The following is a 26,849-nucleotide window of genomic DNA, read 5'->3' on the forward strand; positions in this document are numbered from 1 at the left end:
TTAATTTCCCGTCTGTAAAGTCAGGAAGTCGGACTCCCGCGCTTTAGACCCCACCCAGTGAAGAATAGCAGGATCAAAGCATTTCCAGCAACTTCTGGCTGAAACCTCCTCTCCCCTCCCCCGTCTTCCTGGGGCAAACACACCACCGGGGACTGGGGTGGGGGTGGCGGTGACGTGGAGACAGACCTGGCGCACGCCCCCGGCGAGCCACCCGGCACAGCTCCCTCAGGCCCGCACAAAGCCTAGATAGAGGTGCGCTAAGGAAGGTACAGTCGGCACAGTGGAGCGGGAGGCGACAGGGAGTTATTTATCCATCCGGAGCCCCATCCCCCTCCGGGCTCCGGAGGTCGGCACCGCCCCCGCCCGGCCGGGGCCCCACTCGCGGACGCGGGGCGGGGCCGGGCCTCGGGGCGGGCGGGCGGGCGCCGGGTGGCCGGGCCCATCACGCCACCCGGAACGTGCCTTGGCGGGAGGCGGCACTGGGGTCATTGGTCGTACACAGCACTCCTGGGGCGGAGTGACCAGGCCGGGCGCTCTGCTCGCCCCCATGACGTCAACCCATAAGGCAACGCGCTGTTGTGCCGTTTACCGCGCGTCACCCGGACAACGGCAGTCGGTGGGGGTTGAGGGGGGCGTTGGTGACTTGGCCCCGCCCCGCCATGCAAATGAGCAACGTCACTCGTGCCCAATGGCGAGCAGGGACAGTGAGCTCATCGCGCCCGGCCGAGGCTATAAGGGGGCGCGCGGGACGCGCGGCTCAGGAGCCGCCGCCAGCGGAGGGCCGGGCGCAGCGGCCGCGGCGGGAGCAGGGCCGAGCGGACGGGGGGGCGCGGGCCCCCCGGGCGGCCGCGGCCACTCCTCCCCCCCGGGCCGGCGCGGCGGGGGAGGCGGAGGATGGAAACACCCTTCTACGGCGATGAGGCGCTGAGCGGCCTGGGCGGCGGCGGCAGTGGTAGTGACGGCAGCTTCGCGTCCCCGGGTCGTCTGTTTCCCGGGGCGCCCCCGACGGCGGCGGCCGGCAGCATGATGAAGAAGGACGCGCTGACGCTGAGCTTGAGCGAGCAGGTGGCGGCAGCGCTCAAGCCCGCGGCCGCGCCGCCCCCGGCCCCTCTGCGCACCGACGGCGCCCCTGGCGCGGCGCCCCAAGACGGTTTGCTTGCCTCGCCCGACCTGGGGCTGCTCAAGCTCGCTTCGCCTGAGCTCGAGCGCCTTATCATCCAGTCCAACGGGCTGGTCACCACCACGCCGACAAGCACGCAGTTCCTCTACCCCAAGGTGGCGGCCAGCGAGGAGCAGGAGTTCGCCGAGGGCTTCGTCAAAGCCCTAGAGGACTTACACAAGCAAAACCAGCTGGGCGCGGGCGCGGCCTCCGCTGCCGCCGCCGCCGGGGGACCCTCTGGCATGGCTGCGGGCGCCGCGCCTCCCAGCGAGCTGGCCCCGGCAGCGGCCACGCCCGAGGCGCCCGTCTACGCGAACCTGAGCAGCTACGCGGGCGGTACCGGGGGTGCGGGGGGTGCTGCGACGGTCGCCTTCGCCGCGGAGCCCGTGCCCTTCCCGCCGCCGCCACCCCCAGGCGCGCTGGGGCCTCCGCGCCTGGCCGCGCTCAAGGATGAGCCGCAGACGGTGCCCGACGTGCCGAGCTTCGGCGAGAGCCCGCCGCTGTCGCCCATCGACATGGACACGCAGGAGCGCATTAAGGCGGAGCGCAAGCGGCTGCGCAACCGCATCGCTGCCTCCAAGTGCCGCAAGCGCAAGCTGGAGCGCATCTCGCGCCTCGAGGAGAAAGTGAAGACGCTCAAGAGTCAGAACACGGAGCTGGCGTCCACGGCGAGCCTGCTGCGCGAGCAGGTGGCGCAGCTCAAGCAGAAGGTCCTCAGCCACGTCAACAGCGGCTGCCAGCTGCTGCCCCAGCACCAGGTGCCCGCGTACTGAGCTCGCGCGCGGGGCGCATGCGCGGCCTCCTCCCAGAGAGGCGGGCTCGCGTGGTTGGGGGGGGGCGTGGGCGCCCCGGACTCGCAGAGGGCGCGGCCCCGGGATCCCCCCCTTGAGGGTGCCAGGAGTCGGAGAGGGCGCCTCAGACTTGACAAGCTGGACCCCCTGCTGCCGGGGGGCGAGCGCATGACCCCCACCTCCCCCGCCCTCGCGCTGCCTCTGTCCCGGGCGCGCGGCCACCCAGTGTTGCACAAACCCGCGCGTTCTGGCCGCCCCTTTGTACACACCGCCGCCGAAGGAGGCTCCGAGGGGGCGCAGGCTCAAGCCCTGCGTTTTCTCTTCTTTTACTTTTTGACTTTGGAAGAGAGAAGAACAGAGTGTTCGATTCTGCCCTATTTATGTTTCTACTCGGGAACAAACGTTGGTTGTGTGTGTGTGTGTTTTCTTGTGTGGGTTTTTTAAAGAAATGGGAAGAAGAAAAAAAAAACTCCCTCCTTCCCTTTCCTCGCTCTCGCTTCCCTTCCCCTTCCATCCCTCCGGCGCCCCCTCGTCCCGCCGTTTTTCTTCTGTTTTTTTGTTCCGTTTTGCTACGAGTCCACATTCCTGTTTGTAATCCTTGGTTCGCCCGGTGTTCTGTTTTCAGTAAAGTCTCGTTACGCCAGCTCGGCTCTTCGCCTCCTTCTTCTCCTGCCGGGGCCTGACGGGGTGGGCGGGGCCTGGCCCGGTCCCCGTCCCCTCCTGCCTCCTTCGCCTCCTCCCTCCGCCCCTGCTCAGAGGAGGAGGGAGTCGGCGTCCGGGAAGAACCTGCACATCTGGCGCTCAGAGAGCGCCATCTAGGAGCGCCTGGGCGCTGGGCCGACTCCTGTCCGGGTTGGGCGGGGGACATTGGGGTTTCCAACCTGAGTTTGGAACTAGCCAGCCCGAGGGTGTCCCCTCTGTCTCCCCTTTGCGGAGGAGGGACTGCGGGAGGGAAGGGGGACAACTTCAGCCCGAGGCAGGGAGGAAAAGGCAGAAACTAACTTTCCGGGCTTCTGTTTGCCTGTCTGTAAAATAGGCAGAGCAATGGTAAACTTGTTCCCTAAAGTTGTGAGGATTAAGACAGTTCGTTTACAGAGCAGTTCTTGGCTTACGGGTGGTGCTCAGTGTAAGCTTGTATTATCGTTTGTCGGATGGGGAGCGTGAGTTTCCGGAACAGAAGGAAGGTTGGCACAGGTAGGATCTGACCCAGGCAGTCTGCCTCCGGGACTGGAGGTGTGGTTAGGTTCTGTGGGACCACTGACCTGGAATCCAGGATTTTTCAAGTACTGTCTGAAACACTCCTCCCCCAACATCCTATTCTCCCATTTTGAAGAAACTAAGGTTCAGAGAGGTTGAGTGACAGGCTTCAGGTCACACAGCCTTTTTTAGGAGACCGTGCAGGGACATTTTGCACCTTGGGTTTCTCACTTCCAGCGCCTTGACTGCCAGGTTACCCTCGTCCCCTGCCTGCTTTGGCTTTTGCTACTGTGGGGGCAAAAGACCCTGGACCTTGGGCTTCTGCCTCACTTGGGGCCCGAGGGACATAAGCATCGGTGGCCAAGGACACAGGGCAAGAGGGCAAGTGAGCTTTGAACTCCAGTTGTGTACCCAACCCAGATAGGGAAGGTGGGCAAATCATGCCTGTTTTACAGATGAGGAAACTGAGGTGCAGAGAGGTGCAGAGAAGAAACGCCTTGTGCCCACAGTCCCTCAGCCATCGAAAGAGTGGGGCTTCACCACATACAAGTTCCCTCTTCCTCCGGATCACCTGGCTGCCCACCTTTCAAGGCTTTAAGAGCTGCTTTGGGGTTTGTTTTTTTAAACTATGTGACCTCTCTTTGGTACCACCTTCAGGCAGATGTTTCAGGAGAGGGGTTTGAAGTGAAAAGAAGGCTGATGCTGAGGTTGGGGTGTCCACACAGAGGAGACCAAGAACCATGCCTGGGGGTCAGAGCTTCACTCTTCAGGAGGCTTGAGTCCCAACTTGGGTGCCAATTTGCCCAATTTGCCGCTGTAACCTCAGCCAAGTTCCCTCCCGGTTCTGGCCTTTACCTACTGTGCTGTGAAAAGGATGTGTTTCCCGTGTCCAGGTAACGTCTCAGGTCAGAAGTTGGAAGTGCTTGGGAGATGAACAGCAGTGAGATAGTATTCAGGCGAGGCGTACACTGTGCAGCCCCCAACCTATAGAGAAGGGGAAGCCCAGGGAGGTTACGAGATCTACCGGATACCCCCTGAAAGGTTTTTACTCACAGCACTTCCGACACCAAATGAGTGGGGTTTTTTTTTTCCCCCACACTAACCAGTTTTCCAACTGCAGACACCAACTGGGTATCCTCCAATTCAATTCTGACACTCTACCTGGAGTTAGCACGGACCACACAGGTGAAGAGTTCAAAACTGCCCCACTTCAGATGCCGATCACAGGTCCCAGGTTGCCACCTGTGCTTCTTTTTATTAAAAAAAAATATTTAATTTATTTTTGGCCCTGGGCGGCATGGGCATGCAGGGATTAGTTCCCCCACCAGGGATCGAACCCGTGACCCCTGCAGTGAAAGCGCCGAGTCTTAACCACTCCGCGGGAATTCCGCCCCCCCCACCCCGGTACTTCTTAAAGACTGGCTATAAACCCGAGGGTTCCCACCAACCCCTCCTTAGGTTCAATAATTTGCTATAACAGCTCACAGAGCCCAGGAAAGCACTTGACTCACTCTTTCCAGTTTATTTTAAAGAATACAACTCAGGGGCAACCAAATGGAAGAGATGCATAGGGCAAGGTATGGGGGAAGGGCAAATGGGGGAGGGGCAAGGAACTTCCATGCCCTCTCTGGGCACCTCATCTTCCCAGCACCCCATGGGTTCACCAATGCTTGGGCAGGATTGATGAAATCCCTGGCGTTTGGTGATTAACTCAATATCCAGCCTGTCTCCCTTCCCAGGAGGTCTGGGAGGTGCAGCAGAAAGTTACAACCCTCTGATCATGCCTTGGTCTTTTTGGAGACCAGCCCCCATCCTGAAGCTATCTAAGGACCCTGGCCGCACCACTCCGGAGTTTACAGAAGTTTTAGGAGCTGTGTGCTAGGAACCAGGGACAAAGATCCTGCTAAATGATTGCAGCACGGGGGGGCTCAAACCCAAGCCTTTTACCTGCCTAAAAGGAGCCTTGGGGCTAGGTGGAGGCCCTGTCTTTTCACTAGCGTGTGACCTGAAGGGCTTTTTGGAAACCATAGATCTGGCCCCTACTTGCCACTTTTCTGGAAAAAAGGCCTTGACTGCACCTGGCCCTGGGCAGGTCAGTGTCTCTTTCCAGGCAGCTCCCCACCGGAACTATTTCCCGTCCTTCTGGCCTCGGGACCTCGGCACAGCTGCAAGCCTGATACCCCTCTTCCCTCAGCCACCCAGCTGAGCTTCACCTCTCAAGCTCTGCTGCAGATGCCCTTATTGGGCTCCATCAGTGCTCTGTGCTTCCACTATTATCGCCCTGATCACCCTGGGTTTGTGTTTGGCTCACTCAGGTCATGGATGGGAACTGTCCTGGTCACTGCTGAAGCAAAGGACGTAAGTCTTGTCCAACTCCCATATCCCTAGTTTTGCCCAAAGCCACACCCACAGGGTGGAGAAGACAGAGGATCTTTGCAGAGGGAGGCTGGACGTCCCTGTTGGCCTCTTGCTCTGATGCCCCCCAGTGGCTTCCCAGGGAGGCCAGGCAGAGGCCTCTGGGCCAGGCTGTGTGGCTTTGGCAGGACACTGCTGAGCTGAGGCCAAAGAGTGTGTCAGCCGTGGCCCAGCCAGCAGTGATTCACACGAGGCCTTGGCCCAGCCCCAGGAGGTGACCGGGGATGGTGGCCTCACTTCCCCTTCCAGGACTGTGGCTCAGGGTCAGTGCCTATTTTTGCCAGGCAGTGGGAAGATCCCAAGGGGCCCTGGGCCTGGCACTACCCTAAGGAGCCCCCATCCTCAAAGCCAGACACTCTAAACCCTTTAGGATGTAAGTCAGAGCACAAGAGCCATGGCTTACCCCTCACCTTCTCAACAAAACCCAAACTCCTATATAGTCCTCTCTGAAGCCTGACCTATACAGTCACCCTCCCTGCCCTCTTCTCCCTCTCTCCAATGACTTTAGCCTCCTCCATATTCCCTAAACGTGCCCAGCTTGTTCCCACCACAGGGCCTTTGCACATGCTTTGTTGTCCACCTGGGATGCCCTTCCCACAGCACACCCCAGCCAACTCTTTTTCTCTCTCTGTGGGGCTCAGCCCATCCCACCCCCACTTTGGTTCCGTCGTAACAGTTTCACACCCCTAGATTATTTGAGTTGTTTGTGTCCCCAGGTCCAGATCAGGTCCCAGCACAAAGTAAGTGCTCAGCAAAGACCCAAGGGATGAGACTGAGGCCACCTCCAGACACATGGAGGGGGAGATTTTGGGGTCCCCTCTGTGCTCAGAGCCCTAACTTTCTACTCAGGATGGGCAGGCAAGATGTAGCAATCACCATGCCCTCAACCCTGACCCTGACCTGGGTCCTGCCCCCTCCCCCACCCTACTGAGTCAGCCTTCTAATACCCCCTCCCCCCAGGAGATGGGATTGGCCAGGAACCTGGCTGTGAGTCACAAAGCCACTGTGGCACCAGTGCCCCGAGGCCGGCCATCCGCCTGGTGGGTTCAGCTTCAAAGGCAGGTGAGTGAGGCTGATGGCACGTTTGGTGGGGGGCAGTACATGGAGACCTGGTCATTCTCCCCTGGCCCCCAGTGCCTTCAGAGTCCTCCTGGGCCCTCCAGACTGCTTTGAGAGGTGGAACAGCTCCACAGCCTCTCACAGCAGGGGTGCTAGGGGCCCCCAGAGGCCTGATGGTGGGTTTGTCTGCCTTGGGGGCCCAGCCTGGAGAGCCTGTCATGTCTTCTTGGGAAGCTGGGAAAGTGGTCTCAGCTCATGCGACACATGTGGAAGGCTCAGAGGGGTTTACTCAAAATTGCCTAGCTGGCCACTGAGCTTATGTGTCCGCGGCTCCTATTCCTTCTTTGCATTTCCTGCCATCCTGTTTCTCTCACTCTGTCCTTCTTTGTCTCCTTATTCTGATTGAGTTTATTGAAAGGGCTGAGCCATGTGGTTGAGAAAACCTCAGAACCTGGGATGGACCAATTTGGATCCTGAAGCGGCCGTCACCAAGTTCTGAATCCTGGGCCACATTCATCCATCCATCCATCGATCCATCCATGTATTTATCCTTCCTTTCATCCTTCCATTTATCCATAAATATCTCTTGAGCACATACTATGTGTACTGTTCTAGACACTGAGACAAGGGCAAACAAAGGGTCCTCCCTGGTGGGCAGCTCACAGTCTAACGGGGGAGGCAAATAGGAAACGATATAAAGAAGTAAGACACAGTATGTTGGTACTTCCCTGGTGGTCCAGTGGTTAAGACTCCGCGCTCTCAATGCAGGGGACCTGGGTTCGATCCCTGGTCAGGGAGCTAGATCCTGCATGCCGCAAGTTAAGAGCCCCGCATGCCACAACTAAGACCCGGCGCAGCCAAATAACTAAATAGATTTAAAAAAAAAAGAAAAAAAGACGCACTGTGTTGCCTCCTCTGACATGGGGACAGTGACTGTGCCCGCCTCCAGGGAGCCAGCTTCAGGCCAGTTTGCTGTTACAATTCAGTTCACATTGATGCCCGTTGTGCCTGGGGCCTGGCCCATCTTGGGGCCAGATATTGTTGAAAACAAATCGACTGTGATCATCTCTGTCTTGAGATGTTTAGTCCATTATCATATCAATGATTAATATGATTGAATTTAAATCTACCATTTGACTACTTTTCTTTCTGTGGTCTCCGAATTTTATTCCTCTGTTCCCCCTCTTCTGCCTTCTTTTGGATTATTTGAATCTTTTTCAGAATTCTCTTTTAAATTAACTACTGCCTTTTTTTTTTCCTTTTTAGGGGCTGCTCAAGGAACTGTAATCCTTAACATATATCCTTAAGTCACAATTGACTTGGACTTACTATTGTTCTACTTCACCTAAAATGTAAAAATCTTCCAACTGTATAGTTCTTGTAACCCTCACCATTGTCCTTTATTCTCTTTGTCATATGAATGACATCTACCTAGATTATAAATGCCACAAGACAATGTTTTAATTTTTGCTAATACAGTTATATGTGTTCTTTAAAAGAGGAAAATAATAGTCTTTCCTATTTATGCAGGTATTTATCATCTCTTATGTGTTCTTCATTTCTCCCCAAAGATCTGTTTCCCTCAAGTGTAAATCTCCTTCAGCTTGAAGAACTTTCTTAGTAGCATTTATTGTAATGCAGGTGTGCAGGTGACAAACTCTTTTAGTTTTTTTTTTTTACCTGAAAATGTCTTTATTTATTTATTTTTTTTCAAAAATAATTTTTTTATTGAAGTATAGTTGATGTACAATATTAAATAAGTTATAGGTATACAGTGTAGTGATTCACAATTTTTAAAAGTTATGCTGCATGTATCGTTATTATAAAATATTGGCTATGTTCCCTGTGCTATATAATACATCCTTGTAGATTATTTTATACATAATAATTTGTACCTCTTAATCCCCTACGCCTAGATTCTTAGAAAGCTAAAGGGACACACCTGAGAAGGTATGGTGGCATCAGACCCTCTAACTGATTAATAACAAGACACATCCACAAGCACTTACCCAACAAGCAATCTGTGTTGGTTGATTATGTGCCAGGCTGGCAATAGAGCTGGGGACACAGCAGTACAGCCCTTGCTCTCCAGTTAGCATGGTCATCTTGGAGGTAATCACCCATGACTGCCGTCCGGGCACAAAGCATCTCTCAGGGCATAGGAGCTACACAAGCCACATAAACCAGGTTCTTTGCACATTTTGGACCAAGCAGAGATGACCAGTCATGTGTCATCTTGCTTCTCTTTCTTTCTTTCTTTCTTTCTCTTTCTCTCTCTCTTTCTCTCTCCCTTTCTTTCTTTCTTATCAAAGTATAGTTGATTTATAATGTGTTAATTTCAGCAAAGTGATTCAGATTTTATATATATATATATATATTCTTTTCCAGTTTCTTTCCCATTAGAGTTTATTACAAGATATCGATCATCTTGCTTCTTTTACTTCCTCTCTGAGGCAGAATTGATTCTCATTCTTTGCATACTGCTTAGAGAACCACTTTTGTTTCTGAGGAGTTTAAAACCTTTTTATGCAGCTTGAAATCTCTGAGTATCTCCGTTGACAGCTGTTACTTCATAGAGTCTACAGAGAAAGGTGTGCGTGAGATTTCTTTGAGCGCCTAGCCTACCAACCCCACATTGAGCGGGGAAATTCCACAAAGCCTATCCATTTTGAAAAATTTCAGTGATGCTTTGTGTCATACAGTCATCTCTATTCTGGCTTGCAGGACTTCCCCGGGGTAAATTGACCAAAACTAGGCGGCAATTCAAGATGCAACTCAAGGATTTCCCTGGTGGTGCAGTGGTTAAGAATCCGCCTGCCTATGCAGGGGACGCGGGTTCAAGCCCTGGTCCGGGAAGATCCCACATGCCACGGAGCAATTAAGCCCGTGTGCCACAACTACTGAGCCTGAGCTCTAGAGCCCACGAGCCATGACTGCTGAGCCCGCATGCCACAGCTACTGAAGCCTGTGCGCCTAGAGCCTGTGCTCAGCAACAAGAGAAGCCACCCGCAATGAGAAGCCCGTGCACCGCAACGAAGAGTAGCCCCCGCTCGTGCTCGCCGCAACTAGAGAAAGCCCACACGCAGCAATGAAGACCCAACACAGCCAAAAATAAATTAAAAAAAAATAAAAGATGCAACTCAAGGAGGACCAGCTTCTGTTTTCTGTAAAATGTCTTGAACTTTACTCTCAAAGGACATTTTTGCTAGGTATAGAATTATCAGTTGGCAGGTTTTTTTGTTCTTTCATCACTTAGGGTGCATGTCAGTTCTCAATTTATTACATCTTGCCTCCAAATGTACCTTTCAATATGTCCATTACTCTGTAATATACCAAGGAGTTCCTTTCATTGTCTCCTTTCAAGTGAGTAGAGGGTACTGGTGAAACATTGCTGGGAAGTGTCAGTGGTAGAGGTGTGAAGATTCCTGGTGAACCTGCCCCACTCATGGGTCTAGAACGTCATCCCTTTGCGACTTTGCAGACATGACCTGGTGAAAATCTTTCTGTAGGCTTCTTGACCCAAAACCCAAAGCCCCCACGGTGGCCCACACACTCTGCAGGCCTTCTGCCCATACCAGCAACTGGACTCCTGACGTGTGCTCATATCACCAGTTACTGATCACCTGTTCCTCCACGTGCACTTCAGGGGGTGGCCTTTTGCTTGCCTGGCAACTCCAGCTCTGCTTCGGTCTGGCCAAACCAGCAAATATCTCTGCCATCTGGTGGGTCAAACCACATCTTCTCCAAGGCGGCTTAACCTCTTCCAAATTTGCCCTTCCTTGGGGATACTCCCTAGGAAACCACATTAGAGTTTCCTTTAGGCTGCGCTGGGTCATCGTTGCTGCGCGCGGGCTTTCTCTAATTGCGGTGAGCAGGGGCTACTCTTTGTTGCGGTTCGCGGGCTTCTCATTGCGGTGGCCTCTCTTGCTGCGGATCATGGACTCTAGGTGTGCGGGCTTCAGTAGTTGTGGCACGCTGGCTCAGTAGCTGTGGCTCACAGGCTCTAGAGCGCAGGCTCAGTAGTCGTGGCACACAGGCTTAGTTGCTCCGCTGCATGTGGGATCTTCTCGGACCAGGGCTCGAACCTGTGTCCCCTGCATTGGCAGGTGGATTCTTAACCACTGCACCACCAGGGAAGCCCATAGTTACTGTTTTATCATCATAAACAATTCTTCGTATTAAACTTCCCTCATTTAATCTGTGGTGTGGTTTCGATCTTCTGACTGAGCCCAGACTGCTGCAGTGTCTTCTGGATGAGAAGCTGGCTGAATGATGGCTCCACTGTATGTTATGTATTATTTTTCTCTGACTGGTTTCAAGATTTGATCTTGGCTTTTCAGGATGTTGACTGTGTTGAGCCAGGTGTGTGTTTCTTTGTGCTTATCTTGCGTAGGGTTTTCTGAGCTTTTTAAACCTATAAATTTTTTTCCAACAGACTTTTGGCTGTTATTTCTTTACATACTTTTTATACCCTCCTCTTTTTTCTGGGACCCCAATTACATCTATGTTAGACCTTTTGATCTTGTCCCACAGGTCCCTAACGCTTGCTCTATGGCCCATTCTTTATCCCCTCTGTGTTCTTCAGATTGGATAATTTCTATCTATATTCAAACTCACTGACTCTTCTGTCATCTACGCTCTGCTGTTTAGCCCATCCAGAGAATTTTTGAATTCCAGACATTGTATATTTTCAGTTTTAGAATTTCCACCTGGTTCTTTTCTAATACCTTTATTTTTCTATTTCTCTACTGAGATGTCCCACCTCTTCACTCATTACGAGTATATTTTCCTATTTAGCATAATTATAATAACTGCTCTAAAATCCTTGACTGATAATGCCAACATTTGGGGCATCTTGGGGTCATACTCCATTGATAAATTTTTCTCAGGAGAATGAGTTACATTTTTTTGAGTTTATTCATATTTCTAGTCAATTTGGATTATACCTAGACATTGTGAATGTTAAGATGCAGAGACTGGATGCTGTCATAATCTTCCAAAAAGTATGGGTATTTTTATTTTAGCAGGCAATTAAGGACTCTTTATCACATTCACTGCAAACATTTCCCCCAGTCTTTTGTACTTTGGCCTTATTTATGGCGTCACTGGCCATAATATTTTTTTTGGTCTTTATGATGTCAAACATGTTTACCTTTTTCAAAGCTTCTGGGTTTCCTGTTTAGTTTTACAACAGCTCAGTGATTTACGGGTTATACTCACAGACTAATAAATGTTCTTATCATTTTTCAGTCCATCTGGAATTTTTTAGAATATGGTATGAGATAGAGGTCCAAACTTATGTTCTTCCAAATAGATTGCCTTGTACCACTTGTTTAAACACAGAATTTTCCCCTCCTGAATTGAAATACAATGTATCCTTGGTGCATTGGTGTTAATTCCTGGTTTCACTCTTCTGTCACACTGGTCTCTTTGTCTAGTCCTGGATGGGAACCATGCTGTGATTATGATGGCTTTTGAGGATGTCTATAATCTGGCAAGTCAAAGTCCTCTTTACTACTCTTCTTTTTTTTAATATATAAATTTATTTATTTATTGTTGGCTGCGTTGGGTCTTCGTTGCTGCACGCGGGCTTCCTCTAGTTGTGGCGAGCGGGGACTACTCTGTTGTGGTGCACAGCCTTCTCATTGCGGTGGCTTCTCTTGTTGTAGAGCACGGCCTCTAGTGTGTGGGTTTCAGCAGTTGTGGCTCGCGGGCTCTAGAGCGCAGGCTCAGTAGTTGTAGTGCACGGGCTTAGTTGCTCCGCGGCATGTGGGATCTTCCCGGACCAGGGCTCGAACCCATGTCCCCTGCATCGGCAGGCGGACTCTCAACCACTGCGCCACCAGGGAAGCCCCAGTTTGAATTATTTTAATCATGTTGTACATTATATCCCGAGTACTTATTTATCTTATAACTGGAAGTGTGTACCTTTTGACTGCCTTCATGCAATTCCCCTGCCCCCATCCCTACCCCTTCTGGTGACCACAATCTGGTCTCTTTTTCTATGGGTTTGTTTGTTTGTTTTTGCAGTATAATTGACCTACATTAGTTGCTGGCGTACAATGTAGTGATCTGATATTTCTATACATTAAAAAAGGATCACCATGTGGTAACATTGTTTTAAAATATTCTATCTGTTATTTCTATGTTGGAGTGAAGGGGGTCAGGTTCCCACATCACATCATTCTGCCACCTTGACTAAAAGGCCAAACTCCCTCATTTTTTCTATATCCTTTTTTGGGGCTGCGTTGGGTCTTCGTTGCTGCATGCGGGCTTTCTCTAGTTGCTGTGAGCAGGGGCTACTCTTCTTTGCGGTGCCCAGGCTTCTCATTGAGGCAGCTTCTCTTGTTGCAGAGCATTGTCTCTAGGCGCACGGGCTTCAGTAGTTGTGGCAAATGGGCTTAGTTGCTCCACGGCATGTGGGATCTTCCTGGGCCAGGGATTGAACCCGTGTCCCCTGCATTAGCAGGTGAATTCTTAACCACTGCGCCACCAGGGAAGTCCTGGGCTATTTTTTATTTTTTATGATTATTTTTTAAATTAATTAATTAATTTAGGCTGCATTGGGTCTTCGTTGCCGTACGTGGGCTTTCTCTAGTTGTGGTGAGCGGGGGCCACTCTTTTTTTTTTTTTTTTTTTTTTTTGCGGTACGCGGGCCTCTCACTGTTGTGGCCTCTCCCGTTGCAGAGCACAGGCTCCGGACGCGCAGGTTTAGCGGCCATGGCTCACAGGTCCAGCCGCTCCGCGGCATGTGGGATCTTCCCGGACCGGGGCACGAACCCGTGTCCCCTGCATCGGCAGGTGGACTCTCAACCACTGCGCCACCAGGGAAGCACTGGCCAGACTTTTAATAGCAGACCTTAATTTCTTCTGTTCCCTTTTTTTTTTTTTTGGTACGCGGGCCTCTCACTGTTGTGGCTTCTCCCGTTGCGGAGCACAGGCTCCGGACGCGCAGGCTCAGCGGCCATGGCTCCCGGGCCCAGCCGCTCCGCGGCACGTGGGATCCTCCCGGACCGGGGCACGAACCCGTGTCCCCTGCATCGGCAGGCGGACTCCCAACCGCTGCGCCACCAGGGAAGCCCTTCTGTTCCCTTTTAAATGTCCTATAATTGGAATAACCAATCTGTCCTCTTTTATGTTCAGCTTCTTTCACTCAAAACAATGTATGTGAGATTTCTCTATAGTGCTGACCTCATTCTCATTGATGTGTTGAACGGGTATAAATAAGTCAGTATTTCTAGTCCTATTCGTTCATATTAATATATTGATGAATATACACTTGATACTCATTATTCTGTTGATGGGCATTTGGGTGCTTTCTGGTTTGGGGTGAGTATAAACACTTGGACCTCTTGAGTATATTTGTCAGGGTGGAATTGTGGAGTTCCTGTCAAGATATGGATCGTTTCTGCAAGTGGTTGTGACGTATTCACCTTTTAAATTTTAGCCATTCTTGTGGGTCTGGACACCATTTCTAATGGCTGGATAGTATACCACTGTATGAATATTCAATTGATTAATTTAAACCACCATTTGGCTTGTTTCCAGTTTTGACTCTTCTCAAAATTATAGAGATGAACATCCTTGAGTACTTTTCTTTATGCACTTGTAACTGCCCCCTAGCAATCACCTTTTTGGTTATTTCCAGTTTTGTTTTTAAGTACAAAATAACACTGGATATATGTAAAATAGATAACCAACAAGGGCCTACAGTATAGCACAGGGAACTATACTGAATACCTTGTAATAACCTATAATGGAAGAGAATGTAAAAAAAGAACATATATGTATATATATTTAGGTATGTATAACTGAATCACTTCTCTATACACCTGAAACTAAGACAGCATTGTAAATCAACTATATTTCAATAAAATTTTTTTAAAAAACCCCACTGGAATAGACTTCCTTGCACATTCATCTTTTTTTTTTTTTTTAAATCCAAAAACGTGTGTGTGGAGGAGATTCACTGACAATTGTAGCAGAAGTGCCAATTCTTAAAAAAAATTAATTAAGTTATTTATTTTTGGCTGCATTGGGTCTTAGTTACCGTGCACGGGCTTTCTCTAGTTGTGGCAAGCGGGGTCTACTCTTTGTTGTGGTGTGCAGGCTTCTCACTGCGATGGCTTCTCTTGTTGTGGAGCATGGGTTCTAGGCACACGGGCTTCAGTAGCTGGGGCATGTGGGCTCAGTAGTTGTGGCTCGCGGGCTCTAGAGCGCAGGCTCAGTAGTTGTGGTGTACGGGCTTAGTTGCTCCGTGGCATGTGGGATCTTCCCGGACCAGGGCTCGAACCCATGTCTCCTGCATTGGCAGGCAGATTCTTAACCACTGTGCCACCAGGGAAGCCCAGAAGTGCCTTTTTTTTTTTTTTAAAGAAGATGTTGGGGGTAGGAGTTTATTAATTAATTAATATTTTTGCTGTGTTGCGTCTTCGTTTCTGTGCGAGGACTCTCTCTAGTTGTGGCAAGTGGGGGCTACTCTTCATCGCGGTGCACGGGCCTCTCACTATGGCGGCCTCTCTTGTTGCGGAGCACAGGCTCCAGACGCGCAGGCTCAGTAGTTGTGGCTTACGGGCCCAGTTGCTCCGCGCCATGTGGGATCCTCCCAGACCAGGACTCGAACCCGTGTCCCCTGCATCAGCAGGCAGATTCTCAACCACTGCGCCACCAGGGAAGCCCCAGAAGTGCCAATTTTTGATGGTGGCTTTATCCTACCCTTTGGCCTAACTGGTATTTCTCTAGTTTTACCTCTGAATGAGCGAGATTTGCAAAGAGAAAAAAAAAAAAAAAGTTGTGTTTTTTTTTTTTTTTTAAAGAGAATTTAGTTTTTTTGCTTTTAACATCTCTTTTCGTTTTGGTCTTGGGGACAGAGCCAACCCAGGGCAGTGTAGCTGCGCAATGCATGGGCTGAAGGGATGAAGGCTGCTTCCTCTTGCAAGCTGGCTTCTGAGATTGCACCTTCTCTTCCTGCTTTTCCTCCAGGTCTGTGACCCTCCAAGGTATGAAGTCTGACTGGTCCAGCCAGAAGGGGGTACTTCTGCAAAGTAAGTGTCTTATGCTCCAGGTTATACATCAGGGCTGCTTGACAGTGTCTGAACTCTCTCTGCATTAAAGTACTTCTTTTTTTTTTTTTAACAGCAGATGGACTAAGATTTATTTATTTACTTAACATTAACATTTAAAAAGATTTCATTTATCTCAGCAACTTGAAAGACAATTGAGTGTCCTATTAAAACACTTGAAATCCAGAGACAAGAAAGATCCCAGCGCCATTCTGGAGGTGGCGTGAAGATCTGTGCCAGGCCTCCAACCTAGGGTAGGCTCTGCCATGAAACTGAGACAACCTAAAGATAAGACAGCCTTGGCCTCGTTCCCACTGGGAGACAGCCCTAACTGCTCATGAGTAAGAGAGAGCTAGATTGTACTGAGGACTGGTTCCTCATGAGTCATCAGGAAGGTCAGTTGGTTCTGTCTTCAGCAGGTAGTCAAAGTACTTCTGAAAGCCAGTCATGCCCTCATTCTTCCCTCTACCACCCTTCCATCTGTCATTGATCTATCCATCATCTACGTTATCCCCCATTCATTCACTGATCCATCCAGCCATTCATCAGTCCACCTCCTATTCATTGATCTCTTTACCAATTCCTTCAGCTTTCTTCATTCACACACATTTATCTACTCAGGTTTCATCCATCCATCTGCCCACTCATCTCTCCTCCCTCCCTCTATCTATCCATATATCCCGCCACCCACCCACCCATCCACGCATCTATCCATCCACCCACCTACTCATCTATCCATCCATCCATTCCTCCAGCCATCCATTCCTCCATCCACCCACACATCCATCCATTTATCTGTTTACTCACTCATCCATCCGTTCATCCATCCATCCATGTGTCCATTTCCTTATTTACTTATCTGTTCATCAATTCATTCGTCAACTTCATTTACTCATCCATTTGCAGCCCTACCCTTCATCCATTCCTCCAACCCATCCAGCATTCACGCGTCCACTGATTTATCCATTCAGTATCTAGCCATGAGACCATCTATCCATCCAACTTTCAGTCCACTCATCCACTCATTTATTGGTCAAGCTAGCCACCCAGCCAATACCTGTTCAAAACTTGGAACCAAGCCCTGTGACTGAGGTAGGGCCACAGAAGTGACTCAGACTTGGTTCCCGCCCTCTAGGAATTCACAGTCGATGGAGAAAAGCAAATAATAACACCAGGCGCATGCACGCACAAACAGGATATTTCCAAAATACTGTGATCAGTGCTGTACTCACAGTATGTTCCAGATACAGAAGAAGGTCGAAAAGCAGATAGGTGGTCAGACATTCAGGTGAGAACGTGCCCTGCGTGCTGGTGTTGGAGTAGCCCCAGGATGATGAGGGAGACATGGGTACCAAAGGCCACCTGGGCATGTGGCTGGGAGAGAGAGGGCCTGCCAAGGAGAGGAGGAAGATGGCAAGGTGCCAGGAGCAAGAAGATGTAGGTTCTGGGGTGAGTGCCCGCCCCAGCCAGGAGGCCTCATGTGTACATTACACTGCTCCCTGACCACTTACTTCCCTATAACCCCCCACAGGCAGAGCTGAGCCACCTAGGAACCAAAGCAAGGCAGCAAGCAACACAGCTACAGGTGTCACCCAGTGGGCAGAGCTCCTATCAGCCGTCCCCAACCTTCAAGACAAAGTGGGGACACTGCGTCTGCAGCTACAGGTGTCACCCAGTGGGAAGAGCTCCTATCAGCCCGTCCCCAATCTCCAAGGCAAAGCAGGGACACTGCATCCACGGCCCCGGCATGAGCCGCCTGCATCCGAGGAGACCCTTGTGCAACAGCCAGACAAGGACGAGACGGTGGCTCATCATGTCCCATGCCTCCGGGCTGCGGTGGAGAGCCAGACCTTCAAGAATGTCCTGGTGGACGAAATGGACATGATGCTGTCCCACGCAGCCACCCTCATCCAAGCCAACTGGAGGGGCTACCGGCTCCGGCAGAAGGTAATCTCTCAGGTGATGGTGACCAAGGCCATCCAGGAGGCCTGGCGACGCTTCAACACCAGGTGCCTCCTCCAGTCTGGCAAGACGGTGGAGAAAAAAGCGAAGGTGGAGGAGAGGGACATCCCTTACCACTCGCCCCGGCAGGTGCGGTTCCAGCATCTGGAAGAGGGCAAGTCCCTTCTGGCCCAGCCCACCATGGCGAGCAAGGAGACCCAGTTTCCTTCCTCCAACGGCCTGGCCGCTCGTACCCACCAGCTGGCCTTGCTGCAGTCCCAGGGCATGTCACAGCCGGGTACGTGCTCTGTCGGAGGCCCCAGCGTCGCCTTCCTTCCACACCAGACCGCTGCCATCAGACTTCCGTGTCCTGTGAGTCCAGAGGCGAAGTGCCTCCCATGCCTGCTGACAAGAACCATCAGAAATGCCTGCCTTGTCCACGGAGAGGGGGACATGATGAAGACCAAGCAAGTTACTGCCAGAGCTAACAAGGCAGGAGGCCCGGGGCCACCACCATCCGGAAGATGTGCCCAGGCAGTTCAAGGACAACTCAAGAGCCAGACCCAGGCCCACATGGAAGCAGAGGTCCTCGAAGGGCCACCACAGACAGGCCCAGCACCCGTGATAACCAAGACCCCAGCCCAGACGTGCTCACAAGCCACAGTGACCAAGACCCTACTCCATTCATGCCTAGCGGCCACGATGAACAAAATCCAATCCCAGCCGTGCCCAGTGCCCATGATAACAATAACCAAAACCCCACCCCAGCCCTGCCCAGTGACCCCGGTGACCAAGACCTCAGTTCAAATGAGACCATCAGCTTCGATGACCAACACTTCACCCCGGACACGACCAGCAGCCATGATGGCCAAGACTCCACCCCAGTTATGCCTGTTGCCCTCAATGTTCAAGTCTCCAACGCAGACACGCCCTGCAGCCAGGATGACCAAGGCCCCACCCCAGACGTGTGCAGCGCTCGTGACGGCCAAGACCCCACCCCAGGTGCGCCTGGCAGCCACGATGACCAAGACCCCATCTCATCAGACACTCCAAGGCATCTCGGTGACCAAAGGTCCTCCTGCCCAGACACACCTGGCGGCCATGGTAACCAAGACCCCAGCTCAGTTACGCTCGGTAGCCGCCATCCTCAGGACCCTGTGCCTGCCCCCTCCAGCAGCTGAAAATCTCAAACCTCCATCTTCAGCATTGGCGGCAGCCGGAATTCCCGACACCTCATCCCACACATGTCTAAGTGGACTGAAGGCCAAGGCTGTGGTGAACGCGAGGCAGGCAGCAGGGGTGACCAAGGTCTCACCCCACCCGTACTTGACTAAGGGAAAAATGAAATGCTTCCCCCCATCACATCTGGGGGCTGGGGATCCCAAGCCTACAGCCAGGCCTCCTTCGGAAGGTGAGAAAATCAAGGACTTCTCCCAGAAACGGGTGAAAACAGAAACAGCGTCTAACATCAGTGAGGCCATGGAAGTGCCCGTGGTGTCGTCCTGGTCAAAAGTGGCTGAGGATGGGAGCGAGCAGGCACACCTGAGGACGGATGTCGTGAAGGCCCTATCCCAGGTATGTGAGCCTATAGAAACAGCTGTGGCACGTCTGGGTACCTGTCTGCCTCAGGCACAACCGGCCCCGTGTTCGACCACAGGCTCGCCTCAGGCACGTCTGCCGGCCGAGCTGACCAAGCCCCCGTCCCAGGCACATGTTTCTACCAAGCTGACCAAGGGCCCGTCCCAAGGACATCCACCCCCTGAGCTGACCACAGCCCTAGCCCAGTCACATCTGTCCAAGGTGCAGTCCCAGGCACATTTGCCCACCACGCTGACCCAGGCACCGTCCCAGGCACATCTGGCCACAGAAACGGCCAAGAGCTTCCATGCAGCCCGCCAGGCCGCTGAGCTCAGCAGCAAGACCCAGTCCCAACCACTCCTAGTCGAGTTCAAGGCCTCCACCCAGCCCTGCCAGCACGTTGGCGCCCTGCCCCGAGCCAAGCCAGAGGACAGATTGACCCAGCTCCTGTCCCACATCTACGTGCAGGGCAAGGCCACCCAGGGCCCACGCCAGGGGGCCTCTGAGAGCCAGAACACGCTGGTGCCTCTGCTGGCCTCTGCTGGGCACACCACGTGCAATGTCGAATCCTGGGGGGACAGGGCCCAGCTGTCAACAAGCAGCCCAGCCCCGCCCTGCCAGGAGGAGCTGGCAGCCTCCCAGCTCGCTTCCCTATGTGCTGAGCTGGCTGCCCTGCTGGGCTCCCAGGAGAACCTCTCCGCGCCCTGCTGGCAAAAGCCCTCTCCCAGGGGGAAGTGAGGGCGGCCCTGGACCAGGCCCTGTCCAAAGAGGTCTCGGGAGCCACGATGGCCAAGGCCCTGCCCCAGGGCATCCTGGGCACGGCGCTGGTGAAGGCGCTGTCCTGGGGCAAGCTGGCCACCAGCCTGTCCTGCGCCCTGGCCCGGGGCGAGCTGCGGGCAGAGCTCCCTAAGGCCATTCAGGGCAGACTGGCGGACGTGCTCAGCAAGGCCCTGATGGAGGGGGAGCGGGCCACCTTGAACCAGGCCCTGTGTCAGGGTGAGCTGGGCACAGTCCTCAGCCAGTCTTTTTCTCAGGTGGCCCTGAGGTCTGGAGTCGTCCTCCCCAAGGCTGCCGCGAAAACGGCGGGAAGCGGGGTGACTGTGATGCCGACCCTGGTGGAGGTGGACTGCAGGAGGAGCCCGTCGGCTGCATGGGGTCCCACCCTGGGCCCCATGAGACTACAGCCCAGCAAGGTCAGGGTTCACTGGGGTGGGGCCTCGGAGGGTTTCATCACAGGCTGGCCCTCCAGGCTCTTGGAAGAGGTGGGGGATGGAGCCATGCTCGGGGGGTCACCCTGCTCCTCGGTGGTCTCTGTGGGCGCCTCCTTGACTGCTGGACCCCTTGACCATTCATCAGTATCCCCTGATTGCTGCCCTGGACCCCACTCTGTCACAGGAGATGGGACCCAGCAGAGACACCCGAAATCTGTACCTGACCCCCAAGGTCCGTGAGGCAAATGTGTGCCTGCACCCAAGGGCTAGTGAACTGGCCTCAGATCTCAGTCCCATGGTGAGTGATGTGGACCCCAATTTGCCCAACTCACCCCACCAGCAGCCGCCCCCCAGTCTGTGGCAGCCACTCATTGCCAATGGCGTGGGCCCAAGCATGAGCCGGCCGTCATTGGCCAGTGGCAGCATGACCCCAAGCGCCCACAATCCACACGAGGTCAGCAGGGCGGCCCCACGTCCATGGGCGTCGTCGGGGGAGGGCAGGGTAGTGGCACCGGGCAAGCTTCCCGTCACTGCAGGTCGTGGGAGGGGCACCCACTCCCACCAGTGTGCCGCTGCCTATGTGGGGTCGGCTTGCGGGTGTCAACCCTCCGGGGTCAGCAGGGTACCTCCCGGTGTGTGTCGACCCTCAGTGGTCAGAGGTCCGCAACAGTCATCTATGGTCCCTGAGGAGACCATGCAGAGAACTCGGTCCCCAGATCCTAAACGAGCCTCCATGGGCACTAGGGAGATGACCAACAAGGTGACCCCAAGTCCACCACATGCCTCCACGGTGAGCAAAGCACAACCACAGGCCCCCAAGGCCTGTGTCATAACCCCAGATCTCCGGCCCGGCTCCGTAGCTCCTGGTCATTGCTGGGGACTCAAGACTCAGGTTGATCCCAGTCTGTTCCAAGCCTCCCCAGGCAATAGGCTGGCGCCCACCCTTCCCCATACAGCCATCCCTGGGCAGGAGAAAAGTCAAGCACGGGGTACCACTTCCAGTGTTCACTGCCCACAGGAGCTGGTGACTAGCCATATACTTAATGAACTGGTGTCCACTTTGCCACAGGGTCCAGACAGTGACGTGGCCAGAAGCTTCTCCCAGGGCTCCACAGACTATGGCTCCAATGTGAGCAATTCCCAGAGCTCACTGCGCAACTGCAGTTCACTCAGCCTTTCCTCCAAGTCTGTGGCCAGCATGACCGCTGTTGACCTGGTGGAGGAGTAGTCCTGGGAAGCCAGCTTGGACAGGGAGCTTCATCTAGATCCTCTCCTCTCTGGGGCGCCTGTGGAGAGGTCCCAGGGACCTGGGAGCATGGAAGAGTCTGAGAGAGCAGGCCATGGGCACATGACCCCAAACCTCCACGACCAGTCTTCTGCGTCACAGTTCAGTGGCCAGTCGCATGACCTAGAGTGTCCACTGGGGCTCAGATGATGAGGGAGATATGTCCTCAGGCCAAAGCTCCATGAATCTGAAGGAGAGCTTGTCCCAGAAACCCTATAGGACTGGGTCGACCCTCAGTCTGTCTTTGAGTAATGTGGTCCCTATGGTCTATTGGCGGCCATCTGTGGCCGGTAGGTTGACCCCATGCCTATCCCAGCCTACAGTAGCCAGTAAGGTCTCCCCAGACCCAGACCAGCTCTCTGTGGCCAGTAGAGTGATCGCCAGCCTATCTGGGCCATCTGTGGCCAGTAAGATGACTCCCACCCTAAGCTTGCCATCTAAGGCCAGTAAGATAACCCCCACCCTAAGCCAGACATCCAGGCCCAATAGGGTGTCCCCTAGCCTAGCTCCGCCATTGGTGACTGATGGGGTGGTCCCCAGCTTTGCACAGCCATTGATGGCCTGTGGGGTGGCTCTCAGCCTAGCCCAGCCATCCATGGCCGGTGTGGTGGCCCCCAGCTTAGCCCAACCACCTGTGACTGGTGGGGTGGCCCTGGGCCTAGCCCAGCCATCTATGACCACTGGGGTGGCCCCCAGCCTTGCCCAGCCACCTGTGACCAGTGGGGTGGCCCCTAGCTTAGCCCAGCTGCCTGTGACTTGTGGGGGGACCCCCAGCCTAGCCCAGCCACGTGTGATCAGTGGGGTGGCCCCCAGCCTTGCCCAGACACCTGTGACCAGTGGGGTGGCCCCTAGCTTAGCCCAGCTGCCTGTGACTTGTGGGGGGACCCCCAGCCTAGCCCAGCCACGTGTGATCAGTGGGGTGGCCCCCAGCCTTGCCCAGACACCTGTGACCAGTGGGGTGGCCCTGAGCCTAGCCCAGCCATCTATGACCACCAGGGTGGCCCCCAGCCTTGCGCAGCCACCTGTGACCAGTGGGGTGGCCCCCAGCTTAGCCCAGCTGCCTGTGACTCATGGCAGGGCCCCTAGCCCAAGCCAGCCACCTATGACTGATGGGATGACCCCCAGCCTAGGCCAGACATGTAGGGTTGGTGGGGTGGCCCCCAGTCTAGCCCAGTCACCTATGACCATTGGGGTGGCCCCTAGCCTAGGCCAACCATCTATGACCATTGGAGTAAACCCCTGCCTAGCCCAGCCATCCTTCACCAGTGGGATGGCTCCTAGCTTAGGCCAACCTCCTATGGCTTATGTGGTGGCCCCCAGCCTAGGCCAGCCATCTGTGGCTGGGAGGGGGATGCCCAGCCTGGCCCAGCCCTCTGTGATTAGTGGTATCGGTTGTGCACTCTGTCAGCCAAGTTGGGCCCGTAGCATGGGTTCAAATCTACCGTCCTCAAGGGTGAGTGCAGTGGCTCCCCGTCAGCGTCATTCCTCTTTTGCCATTGAAGTCACCTCGTGTGCACCATGTCCATCAGTGGCTAACAGCATGGGCCGGGGTCTGAGCCAGCCAGCTGTGTCTACTAGGGTGGACCCGTGTCAAGATCCTCTGATGGTTAGTGGGGTGACCCCACATCCCCAGGCCCCTGAGCTCCGCAAGGTGGCCCTTGGGTTTCATCAGCCATCCAGTATCAGTGGGAGACACCCAAGCATAACTGAACAGTCTGCTGTCACTCTTTCAGCTCCAAGTCTCTACCAGGCATCTGTGGCCAGTGGAGAGGACTCTTGTCTGGGCCAGGGAACCAGTATATCTCAGGGGATTCTGTTCAGGGGCAGGGCTACAAGCATGTCCCAGGGCACCGTGGCTGCTGGCATGCTTCCAAATGTGCCTCTGGGGACCTTGGCTGCTGGTATCTTCCTAAGTATGTCTCGGGTACCTGTATCCCCTGGCATGTCAGGGAGTATGGGGTGGAGAAGCGTGGTGACTGGTATGGGCCCAAGCCAATCTCAAGTGACCGGGGGCACGGCCCCCATTACATCCTGGGCCTCTGTGGCTGGTGCCCCCTTGATCCATGAACCAGCCTCAGAGGCGGGACCTGGCTTCTCTCCAGCTTCAGTGCCCGGTGGATTGGATGTAAGTTCATCCAAGTTTTCCCTCACCAATGTGGGCCCCGGCATATCTCAGGTCAATGTCGATCTCCCAATATCTTTGGACCAACAGTGTCCTTCTGTGCTTCCAATCTCCAAATCCAGTTACCAACAAGCAGATGCTGTCAGCCAGGAGCCTGGGATGGGCATGGCCAGTGGTGTGCTGCCAGGTTCTGTAGCCAGTAGGATGACCACAGCTGTGGCCTCAGGTACTAGGGCCGGTGGTATGACCCCTAGTCTTTCCCCAGGGTCCGTGATCAGGGGTGTGGGCCAGAGCCTTCCTCAAGGGTCCATGATGAGTTGTGTGGCCCCAGCCTTCCACCACCAGGTTATATGGTCAGTGGTGTGGTTCAGACACCTCCCCCAGGGTTTGTGGTCAGTGGCATGGGCCAGGGCCTTTCCCCAGGGTCCGTGATCAGTGGCATGGGTCAGGGCCTTCCTCCAGGTTCTGGGGCCAGTGGCATGGCCAGAACCCTGCCTCTGAGTTCTGTCACAACTGCAGTGTCCCCCAGCCTGAATGCAGCATCCGGTGCTGGTGGGAAGAGGCAAGGTCTCTCTGTAAGACCGTCAGCTAGTCTAACTGCTCCAAGCCTGCTCCTAGGTTCAGCGGCAAGTGGGGTGGGCTCAAGTACCCCTCCTTGTCCTGTGGCCTCTAGTGTGGACCCCCCTATGCCTGGGGGACTGGATCAGAACCTAGTTCTGGAGTCCATGGCTAGGACAGCTGGTCCACCCTCCACAGTTGGAGGCGTAGCCCAGAGCCTGCCCCAAGGGTCCACGCTGATTGGGCTCTCTCCCCATCAATATCACGGAGCCCTGGCAGGAGAAGCGTCCACAGCCTCCTTCCAGGCATCCCGTACCCCTGGCCTGGCTCAAGCTTGTCTCCAGGAAGCTAGTGGCACAGCCAAGGGAGTGTACCAAGTGCCTACGGTTCTGCAAAGAGCCTCACAGTTGAGCCAAGCTCTTGGGATGATGCTGTTTGAGACCACAGGCCACCAGACTGTGATAAAGCCAGAGGACCTGGACGAGGCTTTGCCCCAGGGGTCCATATCCAACTGGGAGTCCGAGGTCCTTGAGGCAACCCCGTGGATGTCCCATAGTCCCCTGGCAACTGACATCGACCACAGTCAAGAATTCCCTGCAGACTCTTGCCAAAGACCAAATGCCGCTCTTGGAGGAGGCGGCTCCCAGCTAAGCTATGTCTATGACCAGCGGCATGGCCTCTGTCCCTCCACAGTCCCCGAGGTTTGCCAAGCACTCCATGGCCAGTGGTGGCACCCCAACTCTGCATCAGAGGTCAGCCAGCAATTGGGGGGCCCCCAGTTCCCACCTTGTGGCTGCTAGCGGGGTCCCCGGTGCGCAGACAGGGTCTGTCAAGGGCACTTTGGCTCATCAACAGACATCAGTGTCTCACGCTGTACCCCGGAGCCCCTCCATGGTTCATGTTGTGCCCCAGAGCCCCTCGGCGGCTCACATGTCCCGGAGCCATTCCCGTGGGACGATGGCTTCTACTGTCATCTCAGGGTCACCCAAGCTGGCCCATGGCAGTACTATTGGCAACCGGTTTACACCCAGGATCTGTGGCTGGGATGGGGACCCCAAGCACTTCCCGGAAGTCAGGGGCCACCAGCGTGGCCTCACACGTGCCACTTCATCCACCCCTGGTGAGAGGGGTGGCATCCAGCGCGCTCCAGAAGCCAGTGTCTGGGGGTCTGATTCAGGATGGCCATGAGTCCCTCGGCCCTAGAAAATCCTTCAGGGCCACGCACGATGTCCCTTTCCCACAAATGCCGGACAGTTCTGTGGCTGGGACGGGCCCCGCCCATCAGGAGCAGAAGGATGCCCCCAGGTCCTCACAGGAAGTTCCTAAACATTCCACAGGCGCACCGCTGGCCCTGGCGCCAACAGTCTACACTGGTGAGGTGGCACAACGGATGGTCTTCCCTAGGCTGAATCCGGGGGTTCGGAGTGTGCCTCTGGGCTATGAGCCTTCACCGAGTGGTTCCCGGCGGCCCCTCTTTAACCAGGAGTCGCCGCCGGTGTCTCGGAATTCCCTTAGCTCCGTGGCTCCTGCAGACAGTCACGGGGCATCCCTGACTCCCGCTGTACTCCAGGGTCCTGAGGACAATGGCGTGTCTGGCAGCCAAGCGTGGAACTCTGCTGTCCCCAGTGGAGCGGTCGGGCCCAGAGACGGCACTGCGGCCCCTGGGGGCGCGTGGGATGTCATGGCGGTGGTGGATCCCAGACAGCCGGGGGAGCTGGTGACGTCGTCGGCGCAGGCTGTGGAGGAGATAATCGTGCATGCGGTGGTCATCCTCCAGGCGTGTACACGTGGCTTCCTGGTGCGCCGTACCATCAAGGTGTGGCATCAGTGGGCCATCCCCATCCAGGCTGCCTGGCGTGGCTACCGTGTACGGCGGGACCTGGCCTGGCTCTGCAGAGCCGCCACAGTCATCCAGGCTGCGTGGCGAGGCTTCTGCATCCGCCGGCGCTGCACCCAGCAGATGCTGCTCCCAGGCATGTGGGCTGAGACGGGCAGCAGGGCCAGGACCACGTCTGATCACCGCTGCTTCCAGTCCTGCCACCCACGTGTCTGTAGTCTCTGCCAGTCACTGAGCTCCGGACTGGGGAGCCCACCCATCGTGGTGATGCTTGTGGGTTCCAGCTCCCGCACATGCCACATATGCGGCCATACCCTGCCCACCCGGGTGCTGCATGGCACGGGCCAGGGTGCTGCGGGCCAGGCCGGCATGCCACGGGGCTGCCTCACCCGGTCAAACCCCCAGAGCCCCTGGCAACCCCATCACCAGAGCCAGAGCAAGGCAGCCACGGCCATTCAGTCAGCCTGGAGGGGCTTCGCTGTACGCTGCCAGCTGAAGCAGCGGCGGTTAGCAGCCAAGATGCTTCAAGCCACCTGGCGCGGCCATTGCACCCGGGCCTCTCTCACCACGGATGCGCTCTTGGGACCAGCGGCGTGGGACAACTCACAGCACATGCCGTGGCTAGGTGTCTAGG

General features: G+C 54.6%; 2 protein-coding genes across 2 annotated transcripts; both read left to right on the plus strand.

Annotated features, from left to right (window-relative positions):
* The first annotated feature begins 772 nt into the window (after positions 1-772).
* On the plus strand, positions 773-2,593 carry JUND (JunD proto-oncogene, AP-1 transcription factor subunit). The gene has a single exon (XM_082836104.1). It carries the CDS (start codon positions 895-897, stop codon positions 1,930-1,932), a length of 1,038 nt encoding a protein of 345 aa, XP_082692230.1. The 5' UTR covers positions 773-894; the 3' UTR covers positions 1,933-2,593.
* Positions 2,594-12,725: 10,132 nt separating this feature from the next.
* IQCN (IQ motif containing N) lies at positions 12,726-26,848 on the plus strand (the record flags this gene model as incomplete). The annotated part of the gene is made up of 5 exons (XM_082836521.1): positions 12,726-12,730; positions 15,604-15,665; positions 17,215-19,199; positions 20,237-20,395; positions 25,949-26,848. 5 exons carry the CDS (start codon positions 12,726-12,728, stop codon positions 26,846-26,848), a joined length of 3,111 nt encoding a protein of 1,036 aa, XP_082692647.1.
* Between the last annotated feature and the right edge of the window lies 1 nt (position 26,849).

Source organism: Leucopleurus acutus (assembly GCF_964270905.1).
Source record: "Leucopleurus acutus genome assembly, chromosome: 3".
Taxonomy (NCBI): domain Eukaryota; kingdom Metazoa; phylum Chordata; class Mammalia; order Artiodactyla; family Delphinidae; genus Leucopleurus; species Leucopleurus acutus.

Excerpts from the sequence above, each read along its gene's own strand:
- JUND (XM_082836104.1), top strand. The coding sequence starts at position 895 with ATGGAAACACCCTTCTACGGCGATGAGGCGCTGAGCGGCCTGGGCGGC.